General features: G+C 47.7%; 1 protein-coding gene across 5 annotated transcripts in view; it reads right to left on the bottom strand.

Annotated features, from left to right (window-relative positions):
- Nucleotides 1-16,189, bottom strand: part of LIPE (lipase E, hormone sensitive type) — a 32,513-nt gene that overhangs the window by 2,353 nt on the left and 13,971 nt on the right. The window contains exons 2-9 of one of the 5 annotated variants that reach the window (XM_032228430.1): nt 15,636-15,741; nt 14,214-14,746; nt 9,636-9,726; nt 7,649-7,794; nt 5,516-5,701; nt 3,638-3,932; nt 3,211-3,438; nt 1,119-1,289 (exon numbers count right to left, since the gene is read on the bottom strand). In XM_032228430.1, coding sequence (XP_032084321.1) covers nt 1,119-1,289; nt 3,211-3,438; nt 3,638-3,932; nt 5,516-5,701; nt 7,649-7,794; nt 9,636-9,726; nt 14,214-14,726 — 1,630 coding nt within the window. In that variant the 5' untranslated portion in view covers nt 14,727-14,746; nt 15,636-15,741. The other 4 variants (XM_032228428.1, XM_032228426.1, XM_032228427.1 and 1 more) reach the window with 4 other exon arrangements.

Genomic DNA, 16,189 nt, shown 5'->3' with positions numbered 1-16,189 from the left:
TCAATGGAGGAAGCAAGATTTCATTTAGAACCCCTACTGAGCAAACATTTCCATTGTTAAGGAAGGCGATTGGGTGAATTTTGACCCATTTGACGTCATTTTTGTCCGTTAAGCAAGACACAGCACGTTCTTAAGTGAATCCGGCTTCCCTGCTGACTTGGCTCGTCAGGCGGTCACAAAAGGGGATCACCCAGTGACCATCACAAATACACGCCAGTTGCCAAGTGCCTGAATTTTGATCACACGTGACCCCTCCCCTCCCGAATGCTACGACGGTTATAAGTGTGAAAAACAAGTCACAAGACGCTTTTTAACGACGTTGGTCGCTAAACGAAAGATTGTAAGTCAAGCAGCCACAGCAGTTACAAAGCCCTGTGTTTTAAAAGCAGCAGTGCCTGATTTCCGCGAGAGAAAAGGACAGTTCCTACCGAGTGCTAGAATTACCGTATTTTTCAGAGTATAAGACGCACCTTTTCCCCTCAAAAAAGAGGCTGACAATCTGGGTGCGTCTTATACACTGAATACATCATTTTTTGCCTCCTGAAACCCTGCCCCCCCTTCACCAAAATGGCCATGCAGAGCCTGTAGGAGGCTTCCAGAGAGCTCCTGGGAGCTGGGGAAGGCAGAAATGAGTGAAAAACGGGTCGTTTTTTGCTCAATTTCCCCCCTCCAGCCCACAAGAGTACTCTATAAGCCTCCTAGATGTTATGCATGCAATTTTTTGACGAAAAACGGGCTGTCTTTTGCTCGTTTTTGGGTGCCCACCCACCAGGAGCACTCTTCAAGCTCCCTAAAGACTATTCATGCCTTTAGGGGAAGGAAAATGTAACCGTTTTTGCAAAAAACGGGCCGTTTTGGGGAGATTTGCAGAGTACAAAACCTTTTTTTTTTTTTAAATGGCTTCTTCCAAACCTTGGTGTGTCTTATACTCTGAAAAATACGGTAGTAAGGAGTTTGGCAGCATCGGCACTAGGCGGCCACAGGACACGCCCTACGGAGCCCGGGTGGTTCTCAGAGCTAGTGCCACGTCTGCCGTGGGAAGGCGAAGAAGAGGAAGGCAGCAGCAGACGAAGCAGGGGAGCTGGCAGCTTGGAGCCTGGGGGTAAGGCCCCTCTTACCATTTCCTGCACCCGCCCTATTGTGCTTGCCTGTCTTGTCCATCAAAGAGCCAACCAAGGCGGACGCACCCAGGCGCAAGTCTCGGAAAAGGAGGGCCGTGTTACGGCGCATCATATTCATGGGGTCCAGCTTCTCCAAGCTCAAGTCATCAGGCTGTTCGGACTCCATTCCTGCGGGTTGAGAGAGAAAAAATGAGGAAGGGGAAGTGTTTGGCTCAGTGCTGGGTTCCGGATCGCGTTGCAACCGGTATGGTGGAACGGGGCTCGGCGTCCACCACATGAACGTGCTCAGCATGCGCGCACAAGCACGCAGATGTATTCTTACCTCCTGCAACGCTCTGCGACGCCTCCACAATGCTCCAGCTGCTTGGCAGAGTGTCGCGCAAGCGCTGTACGCTCCATGCGTGTGCGGAAGCGCCAAAGAGCTCAAATACAGGTAAGGAGAGAGGGCGGGCCCTCCGGAGCACCGTACTGGAATGGAACCCGGTGTTCCCGGCAGGTAACCAGTACGCCTGTGCCAAGGAGTACCGGCTGCAACCCACCACTGGTTTGGATTTAAGAATGTCCAACCTTGGCCACTTTAAGACTGGTGGACTTCAACTCCCAGAATTCCCCAGCCAAGGTCGGACATCCTGGCTTGGGGTCCTGATCGCAGAGACAGAGGTCCCATCTCATTGACCCACAGACCTTTTTTTGCTCAATTTTTGCCCACCCCCTCCCAGCCCTCTATAAGCCTCCTAAAGGCTATCCATGCCCCTTTTTTTGACAAAAATGGGCCCAATTTTGCAAAAAAAGGGCAGTTTTTTGCTTGTTTTTGCCCCCCCCCGCACTCTACAAGTCTCCTAAAGGCTATTCATACCCCTTTTTTGAAAAAAAAAACTGGGCCCATTTTCACGAAAAACGGGCCGTTTTTGGGAGGTTTGTAGAGTGCAAAACCTTTTTTTTTTTTTTTTACAAAATTTGCCTCTTCAAAACCTTGGTGCGTCTTATCCTCCAATGCGTCTTATACTCGGAAAAATACGGTATATAAAACTACAAGTTTGTGTCAGGGTCTCTGACTCCATTTGGACACCTGTTGAGCAATTCCCTGATATAGGCCCTCTGCCATAAAGGGTTTTACAGGTGACAACCAGCATCCTGAACTGCACCTGGAAGGCAACTTTGAAATAAAGCTCGTCCTACATCATGGGCCCAATCCTTCCTAAACTCCTCCAGTTCTGACACGGATGCCTGGGGGGTTTTCAGTCGCCAGCTCTACCTTCAACCTTTCTTGTCCCACTTCTCTTCAATGTGGGAGCCCTTCAGAGGTGGGTTCCTACCAGTTTGCACCAGTTCGGTAGAACCGGTTCGTCAAATCTACCGAACCGGTTAGAAGAGGTTCCACCAGTGGACCCGGAAAGCAGGCCACACCTACAGAAGAGGTTCCAAAATTTTTTGAAACCCACCACTGACACACACACACAGACAGAATCACACAGAGAGAGAAAGAGAAAGAAAGGAAGAAATAAATAAAGAAAAAAGAAAAAAGAAAGAAAAAGAGAGAGAGATGAAAGAAAAAAAGGAAAAAGGGATAGAGAGACAAAAGGAAGGAAAGAGAGAGAGAGAGAGAAAGAGAAAGAAAGAAGGAAAACACATGGCTGGCAAGCCACTCCCACCAGGTCACATGGCCGGCAAGCCACTCCCACAAAGGAGACCACACCCACAGGGTAGGCTTGAAAATTTTTTGAAACCCACCACTGACACACACAAACACACAGACTCACCCAGAGAGAGAAAGAGAAAGAGAAAGAAAGGAAGAAAGAAAAAACTAAAAAAGAAAAAAGAAAGAAAAAGTGAGAGAGAGATGAAAGAAAAAAAGGAAAAAGGGACAGAGAGACAAAAGGAAGGAAAGAGAGAGAGAGAGAGAGAGAGAGAAAGAGAGAGAGAGAGAAAGAGAAAGAAAGAAAGAAAACACATGGCCGGCAAGCCACTCCCACCAGGTCACATGGCCGGCAAGCCACTCCCACAAAGGAGGCCACACCCACAGAGTAGGTTCGAAAATTTTTTGAAACCCCGGAGCCCTTCCTCCCCATTTTCCAGCGAGATCCCTCACCTGCGTAGGCACTGAGGCATTTGCACAAGACACTGAGAGGCAGGAGCGGGTCCAGCAGCGTGAGAAGGCGCGAGGGCGAGGCGGCGATCTCCAAGAGGGTGACGGGGTAGGCCGCCATGATCCCATCCGGCAACTTGATCCCAAAAGCAGCTGCGCGCATGGAGACGGTGATGCAGAGATTGCCGCCGGCGCTGTCCCCGGCAAGGCACACCGTTTGTGCTGTGGAACCTGGAACGGAAAAGGAATCAGGGATGGTGGCGACAAAGAGAGAGAGAGAGAAGCAGAGAGACCAAATTACAGATTGACACAGTTGGAAGGGACCTTGCAGGTCATCTAGTCCAACCCCGCCCCCCCCCCCCCAAACAGGTTCTCCCGAATAGGTGCGAACCGGCTGAATCCCATCACTGGGCCACTCCGAATTCCTTACCCAAGAGGTGGCAGTTTTTAATGGCCCAGCAGTAGGCAAAGAAGCATTCTTCTAACGCTCGTGGGAACGGAGCCTCGGGCGCGAGCGAGTAGTCGATTGAAAGAATAGGGGCCCCCAACTCCTGAGCCCACGATTTCAGGTAAGGCTCGTGCGACTTGGAAGTCTGGGCTACGAAACCCCCTCCGTGGAAATGCACCAAGAGGTAGGGGGATGGAGGAAGGGTCTTGGATTTCCAGGGCAGCTCCAGGGCCAGCGTTCCTTCCGGCCGCATCAATTTGAGCAATTCCTCACTATCCTAAAGAGAAGAAAAGAGATTGCTGCGTTAGGTTCCCAAAGGCTTAAAGCAAGCCTCTCGCCGCTTCCTCCCTACGGTGCCTGAGTGATCCCTTCAGGGATCTTGTGACAAACACCAGCACCTGTTTCTGGGAAGCATTTCGCTAAGCTGCAAAAGGAGGAAAACAAGGTTGATTTAATCAGAACAGAGCTAGAAGGGACCTTGGAGATCTTCTAGTCCAGCCCCCTGCTCAAGCAGGAGACCCTATACCATTTCAGGAGCCAAGGTGGCGCAGTGGTTGGAGTGCTGTACTGCAGGCCACTTCAGCTGTTATCTGCAGTTCAGCGGTTCTAACCTCACCGGCTCAAGGTTGACTCAGCGTTCCATCCTTCCGAGGTGGGTGAAATGAGGACCCAGACTGTGGGGGCGATATGCTGACTCTGTAAATCGCTTAGAGAGGGCTGAAAGCCCTATGAAGCGGTATATAACTGCTATTGCTACTGCTATTCAGACAGTTGGCTGTCCAGTCTTTTCTTAAAAACTTCCAGTGATGGAGCACCCACAACTTCTGGTGGCAAGTTGTTCCACTGGTTAATGGTCCTCACTGTTAGGAAGTCTCTCCTTAATTCCAGGTCGCTTCTCTCCTTGATTAAGTTTCCATCCGTTGCTTCTTCAGGTGTTTTGGAAAATAAATTGACCTCCCTCTTCTTGGTGGCAGCCCCTCCAATACTGGAACACTGCTATCATGTCACCAGTTGGCAAAGAAAGATACTTATCCAGAAGGAAACCTTTGATTCTAAGCAAAGGTTCTCCAAACTTTGAGATCTATGGACTTCAACTCCTAGAATTCCTCAACCAAACTGAAGTCCAAAAATCTTAAAGTTTGGAAACCCCTGTTCTAAGCCATCTCCTGCCTTGGGCACGAGGTTTCCTTGTTTGTTATAACCGAGGCTTCCCAAGAGCATGAAACAAACTCCTTTGTTTCCTGTGCTGGCAAAAAAACCTTTTATTAATTGACTGTCAATTCTGCTCATTCACAGCCGCCAAAATCTTTCAAAGGAGGATTTACGGTCACAGACCTTATCTGGCTTGGAGAGCTGCCAGGCCGGTATCTGCAGAACTTGGCAAGGAGTCTCGGAGAGTCACAAACTAATTAACCAGACTAATTATCTCCTGCAAACTCCACTCCCCTTTCGCTCCTCTCTTATTTCCTCTGGGAGGGGCCATTCACCGTCCACCTGTGGCCCGACTCCCAAATCAAACCCCCTGTTCTTTAGCCGTTCCCTTCCTCTGACAACTCTGTGCATGCGCACACTGGGAACAGGCTCCAGCTGTTCGTCTGCCTCATTGATGTCTGACTCTGAAGGCAGCTGATAACTGGCAGACGGCCTTGGTCCCCACTCCGCCTCTGACACAGAGCCCTCATCAGAGCCTTCTCCAGACTCCAGGACTGGCCCATCTTCCTCCCCAACCTCCTCACTGTCCGAATCTGTTCCCAGCTCTGCTGCATTGCTTGCCAAAGATACGTTTTGCTTTCATCAACAAGCAGGGATGGTCCCCAAATTGCTATGCTTGGAACATGCTATTCCTCAGCCTGTCCATACCTGTCCTTCACGCAACTCGTGGGAGATGAGCCTCATCTGGACGGCTCCTGGCCCAGTGTGGGCCACCGGAGGTGTGATGGTGACAGTCAGTTTGGGGTTAGAAGCCAGAGGCAGCTCGAAGGAATGGGGTGGGACCAGTAGGGCTCGGGACAGCCGGACCTGTGAGGAAGCCATACTAGCCAGCGACTGCAATGAGAGGAAAGGATAAAACAGAGATTAAAAACTGGCTTGTCCTCAAATAGAATAGAGTAGAATAACAGAGTTGGGAGGGACCTCGGAGGTCTTCTAGTCCAACCCCCTGCTTAGGCAGGAAACCCTACACTGTTTCAGACAAATGGTTATCCAGCAAACTTCCAGTGTTGGAGCATTCACAACCTCTGGAGGGCAAGTTGTTCCATTGATTAATTGTTCCGGTAAGAAATTTATCCTTAGTTCTAAGTTTGAATGAATGTTTGAATGTTTATTTTATTTATATGCCGCCCTTTTCCCCTGAAGGGGACTCAGGGCGGCTCACAACTCAAACCAGGGAAGGGGGATACAGACAAAATTAAAAACGACACAAAACAATGCATAATTTAAAACACACAACAGTCATACCATTCGAGACGGGGGCAACAATTCTTTAGCCCCAGGCCTGTCGGAACAGCCAGGTTTTAAGGGCTTTGCGGAAGGCCTGGAGGGTGGTGAGGGTTCGAATCTCCACGGGGAGTTCGTTCCAGAGGGCCGGAGCAGCCACAGAGAAGGCTCTCCTCCGGGTAGTTGCCAGTCGACACTGGCCGGCAGATGGAATTCGGAGGAGGCCTAGTCTGTGGGATCTAATCGGTCTAGTGGAGGTGATTGGCAGCAGGCGGTCTCTCAAGTACCCAGGTCCAATACCATGAAGGGCTTTATAAGTGACGACTAGCGCCTTGAAGCGTATCCGGAGACCAATAGGCAGCCAGTGCAGCTCGCGGAGGATAGGTGTTACGTGGGTGAACCTTGATTAGTTTCCACCCATTGCTTCTTGTCCTGCCCTCGGGTGCCTTGGAGAATAGCTTGACTCCCTTTTCTTTGTGGCAGCCACAGAGATATTGGAAGACTGCTATCATGTCTCCCCTAGTTCTTCTCATCAAACTAGACATACCCAGTTCCTACAACTGTTCTTCATTCAGCCTCCAGTCCCCTAATCATCTTTGTTGTTCTTCTCTGCACTCTTTCTAGAGTCTCCGCATCTTTTCTACATCGTGGCGACCAAAACTGGAGGCAAATATTCCAAGTGTGGCCTTACCAAGGAATTATAAAGTGGTATCAACACTTGATCTTGATTCTATCCCTCTGCTTATGCAGCCTAGGATTGTGTTGGATTTTTTGGCAGCTGCTGCACATTGGATAGCCAATATCTTTCCCTAAGGCAATGTTTCTCAACCTTGGTGACTTGAAGTCCTGTGGACTTCAATTCCCAGAATTCCCCAGCCAGCTGTGCTGGCTGGGGGATTCTGGGAGTTGAAGTCCACAGGGCTTCAAGTCGCCAAGGTTGAGAAACACTGTCCTAAGGATTCAATGTACAGAACGTGTTTAGGAACAAGGGACTAGATTAGGCCTCCTTCAGTTATCTCCTGCCTTTCCTCTTGTCCGTGGTAGTCCTCGACTTACGGCGGTTCATTTAGTGACCGTTCAAAGTTACAACGGCACTGAAAGAGGGGACTAAGGACCATTTTTCACACCTACGACAGCATCCCCACGGTCACGCGATCAAAATTCAGACATTCATTTGGCAACTGGTTCGTATTTATGACGGTTGCGGTGTCCCGGGGTCGTGCGATCCCCTTTTGCGACCTTCTGACAACCAAAGGAAATGGGGGCGGCCAGGTTCACTTAACAACTGCGTTCCTAACGAAACAACCGCAGTGATTCACTTAACAGCGGTGGCAAGAAGGGTGACAACCAATGTCTCACTTAGCAGCAGAAATTTGGGACACAATTGTAGTTGTAAGTCGAGGAGTACCTGTATAATAAGAGTTATAGTAGTCATAACAGAAGCAATAAGCCATTTTTTTGTTTACCCTTATGAAGCTCTTTCAGATCTGCTCTTTTTTTCCAGTTTATCTTTTTGAATTTTTGTGTTCCAAGAAAATATTCATAGTTGCTACTCACCGCCAGCAACTCCGTCTCGGTGAGGTTCCAAAATTTCTTCCAGAAATGTACATCCAAGTTCTGAGTAATGCGCTCAAACTCCGATCCTCGAAGTTCAGGGTCAATGGCAAATTTCCCACTCATGAAGAGAGAGCCAGCGGCCACTCCTGCACGAAGGGAGGGAGGGAGGGAGGAAGAGTCAGGGAGGGAAGGAAGGAAGGGAAAGAAAGAAAGAGGTGGATAGGTGGATGGATGGAAGGAGATTAGAGGGAGGGAAGAAGAGAGAGATATACAGAGGAAGAAAAGAAGGAAGGAAAAGGAAGAGGTGGATGGATGGAAGAAAGGAGTACAAGATTAGAGGGATGGAGGAAGCGACAGATATAGAGACAGAGAAAAGGAAGGAAGGGAAAGAAAGAGATGGACGGATGGAAGGAAAAGCAAGATTAGAGGGAGGAAGAGATAGATATAGAGACAGAGAAATGGAAGGGAGGGAGGGAGGGAATGGAGGAAGGGAAAGGAAGAGGTGGATGGATGGATGGAAGGAAGGAGATTAGAGGAAGGGAAGAAGAAATAGATATAGAAAAATGGATGGAAGGGAGGGAGGAAGGAAGGGAAGGAGGGAAGGGAAGGAACGAAGGAAAAGGAAGAGATGGATGGATAGATGAAAGGAAGGAACGAAGTACAAGATTAGAGGGATGGAGGAAGAGACAGATATAGAGACAGAGAAAAGGAAGGAAGGAAGGGAAAGAAAGAGATGTACGGATGGAAGGAAGAATAAGATTAGAGGGAGGGAGAAAGAGATAGATATCGAGACAGAGAAATGGAAGGAAGGAAGGAAGGAAGGGAAAGGAAGAGATTGATGGATGGGTGAATGAAAGGAAGGAGATTAGAGGGAGGGAAGAAGAAATAGATATAGAGACAGAGAAATGGAAGGGAGGGAGGGAGGGAAGGGAGGAAGGGAAAGGAAGAGGATGGATGGATGGATGGATGGATGGATGCATGGATGGATGCATGGATGGAAGGAAGGAAGGAGATTAGAGGGAGGGAAGAAGAAACAGATATAGAAAAATGGAAGGGAGGGCGGAAGGAAGGAGGGAAGGAAGAAAAGGAAGGAAGGAATGAAGGAAAAGGAAGAGATGGATGGATAGATGGAAAGAAGGGAGGAGAACAAGATTAGAGGGAGGGAGGAAGAGATAGATATAAAGACAGAGAAATGGAAGGAAGGGAGGAAGGAAGGAAGGAAAAGGAAGAGATTGATGGGTGAATGAAAGGAAGGAGATTAGAGGGAGGGAAGAACAAATAGATATAGAGAGAGAAATGGAAGGGAGGGAGGGAGGGAGGAAGGAAGGGAAGGAAGAAAGAAAGGGAAGGAAGGGAAGGAGGGAAGGGAAGGAAGGAAAAGGAAGAGATGGATGGATAGATGGAAGGAAGGAACGAAAGAGAACAAGATTAGAGGGAGGGAGGGAGGAAGAGATAGATATAGAGACAGAGAAGAGGAAGGAAGGAAAGAAGGAAGGAGAGATCAACCTTTGGGATAACTAGGTTTCTTGCAAGGACCTTCTCACATTAGGGGAAGGGAAGGATCAGCAAGGGCAACACACCCACCATGTAACTCTTACTGTAGGCCAGGGGTGTCAAACTCAATTTCATTGAGGGCCGCAACAGGGTTGTGTTTGACTTTGGGGGGCTGGGGTGGGCGTGGCCAGTTTAATGCAATTGGTGTTGGGGGCACCTGTGATGGCCCACATGCTCTGCCAGTGAAAATGGACTCCCAATCTCTGTTTTCGGCTGAGACACCCTCCTGCAACCCTCTGCCAGTGAAAATGGAGCTTGGGAGGGTTGCTCACAGCCCTCCCGAGCTCCATTTTTGCTGGCAGAGGCACCGCAGGCTGGCCCTTCACTGTTTCCAGGGCACCCCCAGATCTAAGCACCCCGCGGGCCGGATCCAGCCCCCGGCCCTTGTCTCTGACATCCCTGCTGTAGGAGGTACTTGAGCCTTGATACTCACCGATGCTGGAAGTGTTACGTTTGTAATTCTCCCCAAAGGAGACCAGGCCGATAGCGATGGTCTGCAGGAAGGGCCGGATCGAAGGAGCAAACTGCAAAGGTCAAGAAGCGACATGAGAATTGGCGAGCAATCCTGATGGTTTTTTTTAAAATCCTCGTGACATTAAAACCCTGCCTGCCATTTCTTTTCTTTTTTTTTCTTTTTTTAAAGTAATCTTTATTAGTTATACATTTTTTTAAGAGTAAAACATACAAATACAAATTTAAACATACAACCCCCCCCCCCCCCGCGGTGACAGTCATTCACAGCCCAACTTTTTTCTTTCCTTCCTCATTGTTAGGTCTCTAAGCCCCATCTTCTCATTGCAAAGTTCAGGGATCTATTACAATACCCATGTTCACTTTTAACTTTCCCCCTTTTTAAGTCCCTGCTGTTCTCCTTGTCGCCCACATATACCATAAGTTCCAGCTAAGATAATGTTCCGTTTCTCCTTTGTCCCTCAGCCAACCCGTCATTCTGTCCATTTCTGCACATTCATAGATCTTTTTTAATTATAGCCTCTTCCGACGGTATGGTAGTGGATTTCCAAAATTGTGCATAAGTTATTCTTGCGGCCACAATTATATGTAGGCTCAAATGCCATATTGAACTGCTCATGTTTTCTGGTTTAATGCTTAGTAGAAGGTTCTCAGGTCTCCATTCCATGCTTGCCCCGGTAACCACTTTTAGCCATTTTTTAATCCTTTTCCAGTATTTCGTGGCCTCAGTACAGGACCACCAAATATGGTAGAATGTGCCATCCTTTCTTCCACATTTCCAACACAATGGAGATAACCCAGGAAACATCTTGGCTAACCTCGTTGGGGGGAAGTGCCACCTATAAACCATCTTGTATATGTTTTCTTTGAATGCTGTAGATATTGTAAGTTTAATGGTCTTACTCCATAGATCCCACCATTTGCCCATTTCAATCTCATAGCCAAAGTTTATCTCCCATGCTATTAGAAGGCTTTTATCCATCTCTTCATTAGCATCTGCCTGCCATTTCAATACCCTGGCTCCGGAACTGAATCTACTTATTACTGAAATTTATTTTACGTATTTGTGTCAGAAGCATCACAATTCAAATAAGGCATTATTATAGGATATACAATTCAAAATGCAAGAATAGAATAAGAGAATAGAATTAGAATTGAATAGAGAATAGAATTGGAATAGAAAATAGAATGGAATGGAATAGAATGATGCGGAATTTAGAATGGAATGGAATTTAGAATGGAATGGAATTTAGAATGGAATGGAATTTAGAATGGCATGGAATTTAGAATGGCATGGCATAATCATATTATAAAATAGAATTCTTGATTGGCCAAGTGTGATTGGACACACAAGGAATATGTCTTCAGTGCATAAGCTCTCGTTGTACCTAAAAATTATAAGGGATAAATAAACCACGATCATAGTCACCACAAAAATATGTTCATCATAAATCATAAGACACAACACGTAGTGATGGAATCAACACCGTAGAATGAGCTACGGTAAATAAAACAATATTATAAACTGTAAAGATGCCAGCAACAAAGTTATAATCATAAGGAGAAAAGGAGATAGGCTATAGGAAGGATGAGGAGAATAATAGTAATGCAGTCTTAGTAAATAATTTGTTAGTGTTGTGGGAATGAGTTGTTTAGCAGAGTGATGGCATTCGGGGAATAAACTGTCCTGTGTCTAGTTATTCTGGTGTGCAGTGCCTTATAGCCTCATTTTGATGGAAGGAGTTGAAACAATTCATGTCCAGGATGCGAGGGGTCTGTAGATATTTTCACAGCCCTCTTTTTGATTCGGGCAATGAACAGATCCTCAATGGAAGGAAGCAATTCCGTAGTTCTAATTCTCCTCTGAAGTCCGTGTCTCTCTTGTTGGGTGGCAGAGGTGCAAATGACAGACTCAATCACTCCTCCGTAAAACAGAATCGGCAGCTCTTGGGGCAGTTTGAGCTTTTTGGAGGTACAAGTGAAATAGATCTCGCCTAGAAACTGGCACGGTGAATTGCGTCCGGTCACGCTGCCCATGAGCTCAAGCGTACACGGATCGGGACACAAAGGGCAGGTATGCATGTGTGTTGCTGTCACCACAATCGGCAAAGGGCAGAAGTCACCGGATCACTGCAGCGAGAGTGACAGGCAAGAGAGCTGGAGACAGGCGGTGGGGAGGGGGGGGAATGCAGGAACGTGCCTGACCGTTCAGGGCTGGATGGTCAAGGCTGCAGCTTGTACGGGAAAGTGGGGGAAAAAATAATTAAATAGCAAGGTCACCGCTGTAGGGAGGCCGCAGCTGTGACAAGCAGCTGTGGCTTAACAGGGTCCCTTTTGACGAACTCTGGTTGTGTGTCTGTGTGTTAGGAGTGGAGATGAATAGCTGATCGGAAATAACAGGAGTTCTGACGTCTGCAGAGCTGTGTTTCTCAACCTTGGGCCCTTTAAGAGGTCTGGACTTCAACTCCCAGAATTCCCCAGGCTGGGGAATTCTGGGAGTTGAAGTCCAGACCGCTTAAAGGGCCCAAGGTTGAGAAACGCTGCTGTAGAATCAAAACATTCAACAATCAGCAATTCTCTTCTCTCCAGGGGGGAAAAAAAAATAACTTAATGTTGCACGCCGCCCTTTGCATCACTACGGATGAGTTGGGCGGCTGTATAAATTTGTTTAATAAATAATAATAAAACAAGCTGACTTCCTCAGGATGTTTCTGGCCCTCCAGGAAACTATTCTGGCAAACTACATTTCCCCAACCAGTCTCGTGTTTGCGTGCGTTCCAAAAACAGATCAAAAGAAGCAAACACAACCTCCTGCCCCAAGGAGGGGGAGAAGCCCCCCCCCCCCCAAAATGAATCATCAGCAGGGAAACAAAGTCCAATTTCTTCAAAAAAAAAAAAATTCCAGCTGGGGGTGAGACCAAAGAGCTTAAAAGAATAGGCAGCTGGAAGAGACGTTGGAGGTCTTCTAGTCCAACCCCCTGCTCAAGCAGAGGACCAGATATAATTTGAGACAAATGGCTGTCCACTCTCTTCTTTAAAAAAAACAAAACAGTGGTGGAACCAGTTGTGATGCCACAACTTCTAGTGGCAAGCTGTTCCGCTGGTTAATAGCTCTCACTTTTAGGAAGTTTCTCCTTAATTCCAAATAATGGCGAGTTCTAAAACCAGCTTGTGGGGGTGTGTCTTTGGGCCTCTCTCCCTCAGCCCAGCCCACCTCACAGGATTGTTATTGTGGGGAAAATAGGAAGAGGAAGATGTGTGGGATATGTTTCCCCACCTTGAGTTATTTGTAAAAATAACAAAAAGCGGGATGCAAACAAATAAACAAACACATGCATGCATATATACCAAAATCCTATTAAATATATATATATAGAATAACAGAGTTGGAAGGGATCTTGGAGGTCTTCTAGTCCAACCCCCTGCTTAGGCAGGAAACCCTACACTACTTCAGATCAATGGTTACCCAATCTCTTCTTAAAAACTTCCAGTTTTTTTAAATAGATAACGGTGCCCCTCCCCCCCGCACATCTGTGCTAATCGTTCCTGACTCTAGGGGGGGTGGGGTGATCATCCCTGTTTCAAAGCCGAAGAACCAGCGCTGTCCGACATCTCCGTGGTCATGTGGCCAGCATGACTAAATGCCAAAGGCGCACGGAACGCTGTTCTCTTCCCACCAAAGGTGGCTCCTATTTTTCTACTTGAATTTTTTACATGCTTTCGAACTGCTAGGTTGGCAGAAGCTGGGACAAGTAAAGGGAGCTTACTCCGTTACGCAGCGCTAGGGATTCGAACCGTCGACCTTTCTGATCGACAAGCTCAGCGTCGTAGCCACTGAGCCACCACGTCCCTTTTTTTATAGATAGATAGATAGATAGATTATATAGATATAGATATATATAGATAGATATAGATGATATAGATATAGATGATATAGATAGATAGATAGATAGATAAATAGATATAGATGATATAGATATAGATAGATAGGTAGATATAGCAGTAGCAGTTAGACTTATATACCGCTTCATAGGGCTTTCAGCCCTCTCTAAGCGGTTTACAGAGTCAGCATATCGCCCCCAACAACAATCCGGGTCCTCATTTTACCCACCTCGGAAGGATGGAAGGCTGAGTCAACCCTGAGCTGGTGAGATTTGAACAGCCGAACTGCAGAACTGCAGTCAGCTGAAGTAGCCTGCAGTGCTGCATTTAACCACTGCGCCACCTCGGCTCATATCTATCTATCTATCTATCTATCTATCTATCTATTTATCTATCTATCATCTATCTATCTATCTATCTATATCTATATCTATATCTAGATAGATAGATAGATAGATAGATAGATAGATAGATAGATAGATATAGATAGATGATATATTGATATAGCTATACATACATATATACGTATATAGATATAGATATATAGATAGATATATAAATGTAAAATCCTCCATCTTCCCCCAAACCTGACACTTCCCTCCAGGATTGTGTATGTGTGTTTCACCTCCTTCAAGATGGCCACCTTGGCAATCCTCACCTGAAAGCCCATGCAGCGTCCGTAAAAACACCCCTTCTGCATCGTGACGTATTCCCGGAGAAACTGCTCCGAGAGGCCTCGATCCTCGTGGTTGAAGAGGTACCCGGGGCGGTTCTGGGTCAGCAGATGCTGGGCTAGGTAAACCAAGGCTCGGAGTTGAGTCAAGGCCACGCAATACGCTTCCAGCTCAGAGCAATTGTGGTTGGTTCGGAAGAAGATGCTGCGGCGGTTGGCGGCCACGTAACGGCTCTTGTGGATGATGTGAGCCACGCAGCAGCGCACCGTCTGGGCCAGGCTGCGGTAGCCGTTGGCCGGCGTGTGCTCGTCCAGGTCGAAGATATGGTAGATGGTGGAGAAGTGGTTGAGCATCGGCTCGAGGGACCGGGCGTGTTCTCGGATGGTGGTGAAGGCAGCCAGGAAACGTTGCCCGGTTTCGGTGGGGACGTTCTGGAAGAAAGCCACGTTATCCTCGGCCAGCGTGAGCAGAGTTTGGAAGAGCGGCCGGGCATCCATGGTGCTGGAATTGGGGGAGCCTGCCAAGGGAGGATGAGAAAGGAATGAAAAGGTGAAGAGTTCAGTTCACCTGAGTTCCAGGTAAAGAGAGAGAGGCGAGATGAAGGAGGAGAATTTGGCGGCGGGATGGACGTGGCCCAAACTCCTAACTTTTACTTACATTCTCCCTCCTCAGTCTCAGCTAAATACTCCATAAGGACCCCGTGGCTCTGGGATGACTCCTGGCCCTATAAGGGGAGGGGGCATCGCTTTATTAAAGGTCAGCAAAGTCCCATCTCTGCCCCCAACTCTTCTCCTCAATTGTCCACCCCTTTGAGGCTGGACAGAAGGAGACAGCAGGAGGATAGCAAGGACATTTGACCACAGAAACGAGAGAAAGCTTAGGCTCAGCGGGTTAAAACCTCGACCACTTTTAAGACTTCTGGACTTCAACTCCCAGAATTCCCCAGCCAGCATATCTGGGAGTTGAAGTCCACCAGTTTGGACTTCAACAGTTGGAAGGTCCACAAGTTGCCAAGTTCGGACACCCCTGGTTTAGCCCGTAACTCGTAATTCCCTCTTCTCCATCTGTTTTGACTTCTCTTCTTCAACTCTCCACCACAAAAAAAAAGAGTACAATTGCCACGAATTCCCCTCCTGGAGTGGGAGTGAGACACAAAACCACAACACTCACAATTTTTGCCAGATCGCCTTCCTCTCTTTCCCCAGCAACCGTATGTCTTCCTCCCCCAACCCCGTTCGTCAAGGGAGCAAGCGAGCAATCGGTGGTGGGCATCTCTGGCCAGAGCGGAGACCCTTCCCCATTTGGCTAACAAAATTCTCCCCTCCGTGCAAGGTCGGATGGGTCTCACCTTAGGGGGAGGAAGGGGGGGGGGGAGATCCTGCTGCGAGGAGAAGACGACAACTCACCCGGTGTGTCAACTAACCGGCATCCAGCCTTCCTCTCGGATGAAGGGATCGTGTTGCCTTACAATCACTGGCTGACTTAAAAGAGGGCTGGGGAAACTGACTCCGCCTTTGGAGGACGAAAAGGAGGGGTCAGTCCAGAAGAGGGGGTGGGGTGGGGTGAGGAAAGCAGAAGGAGCTCTCTCCCTCCCCTCCAGGCTTGCTGGGTGAAGGGGTACAGACTAAACAAGATGCTTACATTTAACTCACCACGAGAAGGTCTGGGGAGGAAGGAAAACAGGATGGAAGGACGGATCTCTCTGTCTGTCTGTCTCTCTTTCTCTCTCTCTCTTTTTCTCTCTCTCTTCCTCTCGCTTTCTCTCTCTGTCTCTTTTTCTCTCTGTTCTCTCTCTCTCTCTCTCCTGTCTCTCTCTTTCTCTCTTTCTTTCTCTCTATTTTCTCTCGTTCTTTCTTTTTTCCTCTCTCTCTCTCTTTCTTTTTCTCTCTCTTTCTCTCTTTCTTTTTCTTTCTTTCTCTCTTTTTCTCTGTCTGTTTCTCTATTTCTCCTCCTCTCGCTT

Source organism: Thamnophis elegans, chromosome 12 (genome assembly GCF_009769535.1).
Source record: "Thamnophis elegans isolate rThaEle1 chromosome 12, rThaEle1.pri, whole genome shotgun sequence".
Taxonomy (NCBI): Eukaryota; Metazoa; Chordata; class Lepidosauria; order Squamata; family Colubridae; genus Thamnophis; species Thamnophis elegans.
The sequence above is the reverse complement of the archived record's forward strand: the minus strand, read 5'-3'. Positions and strand labels throughout refer to the sequence as shown.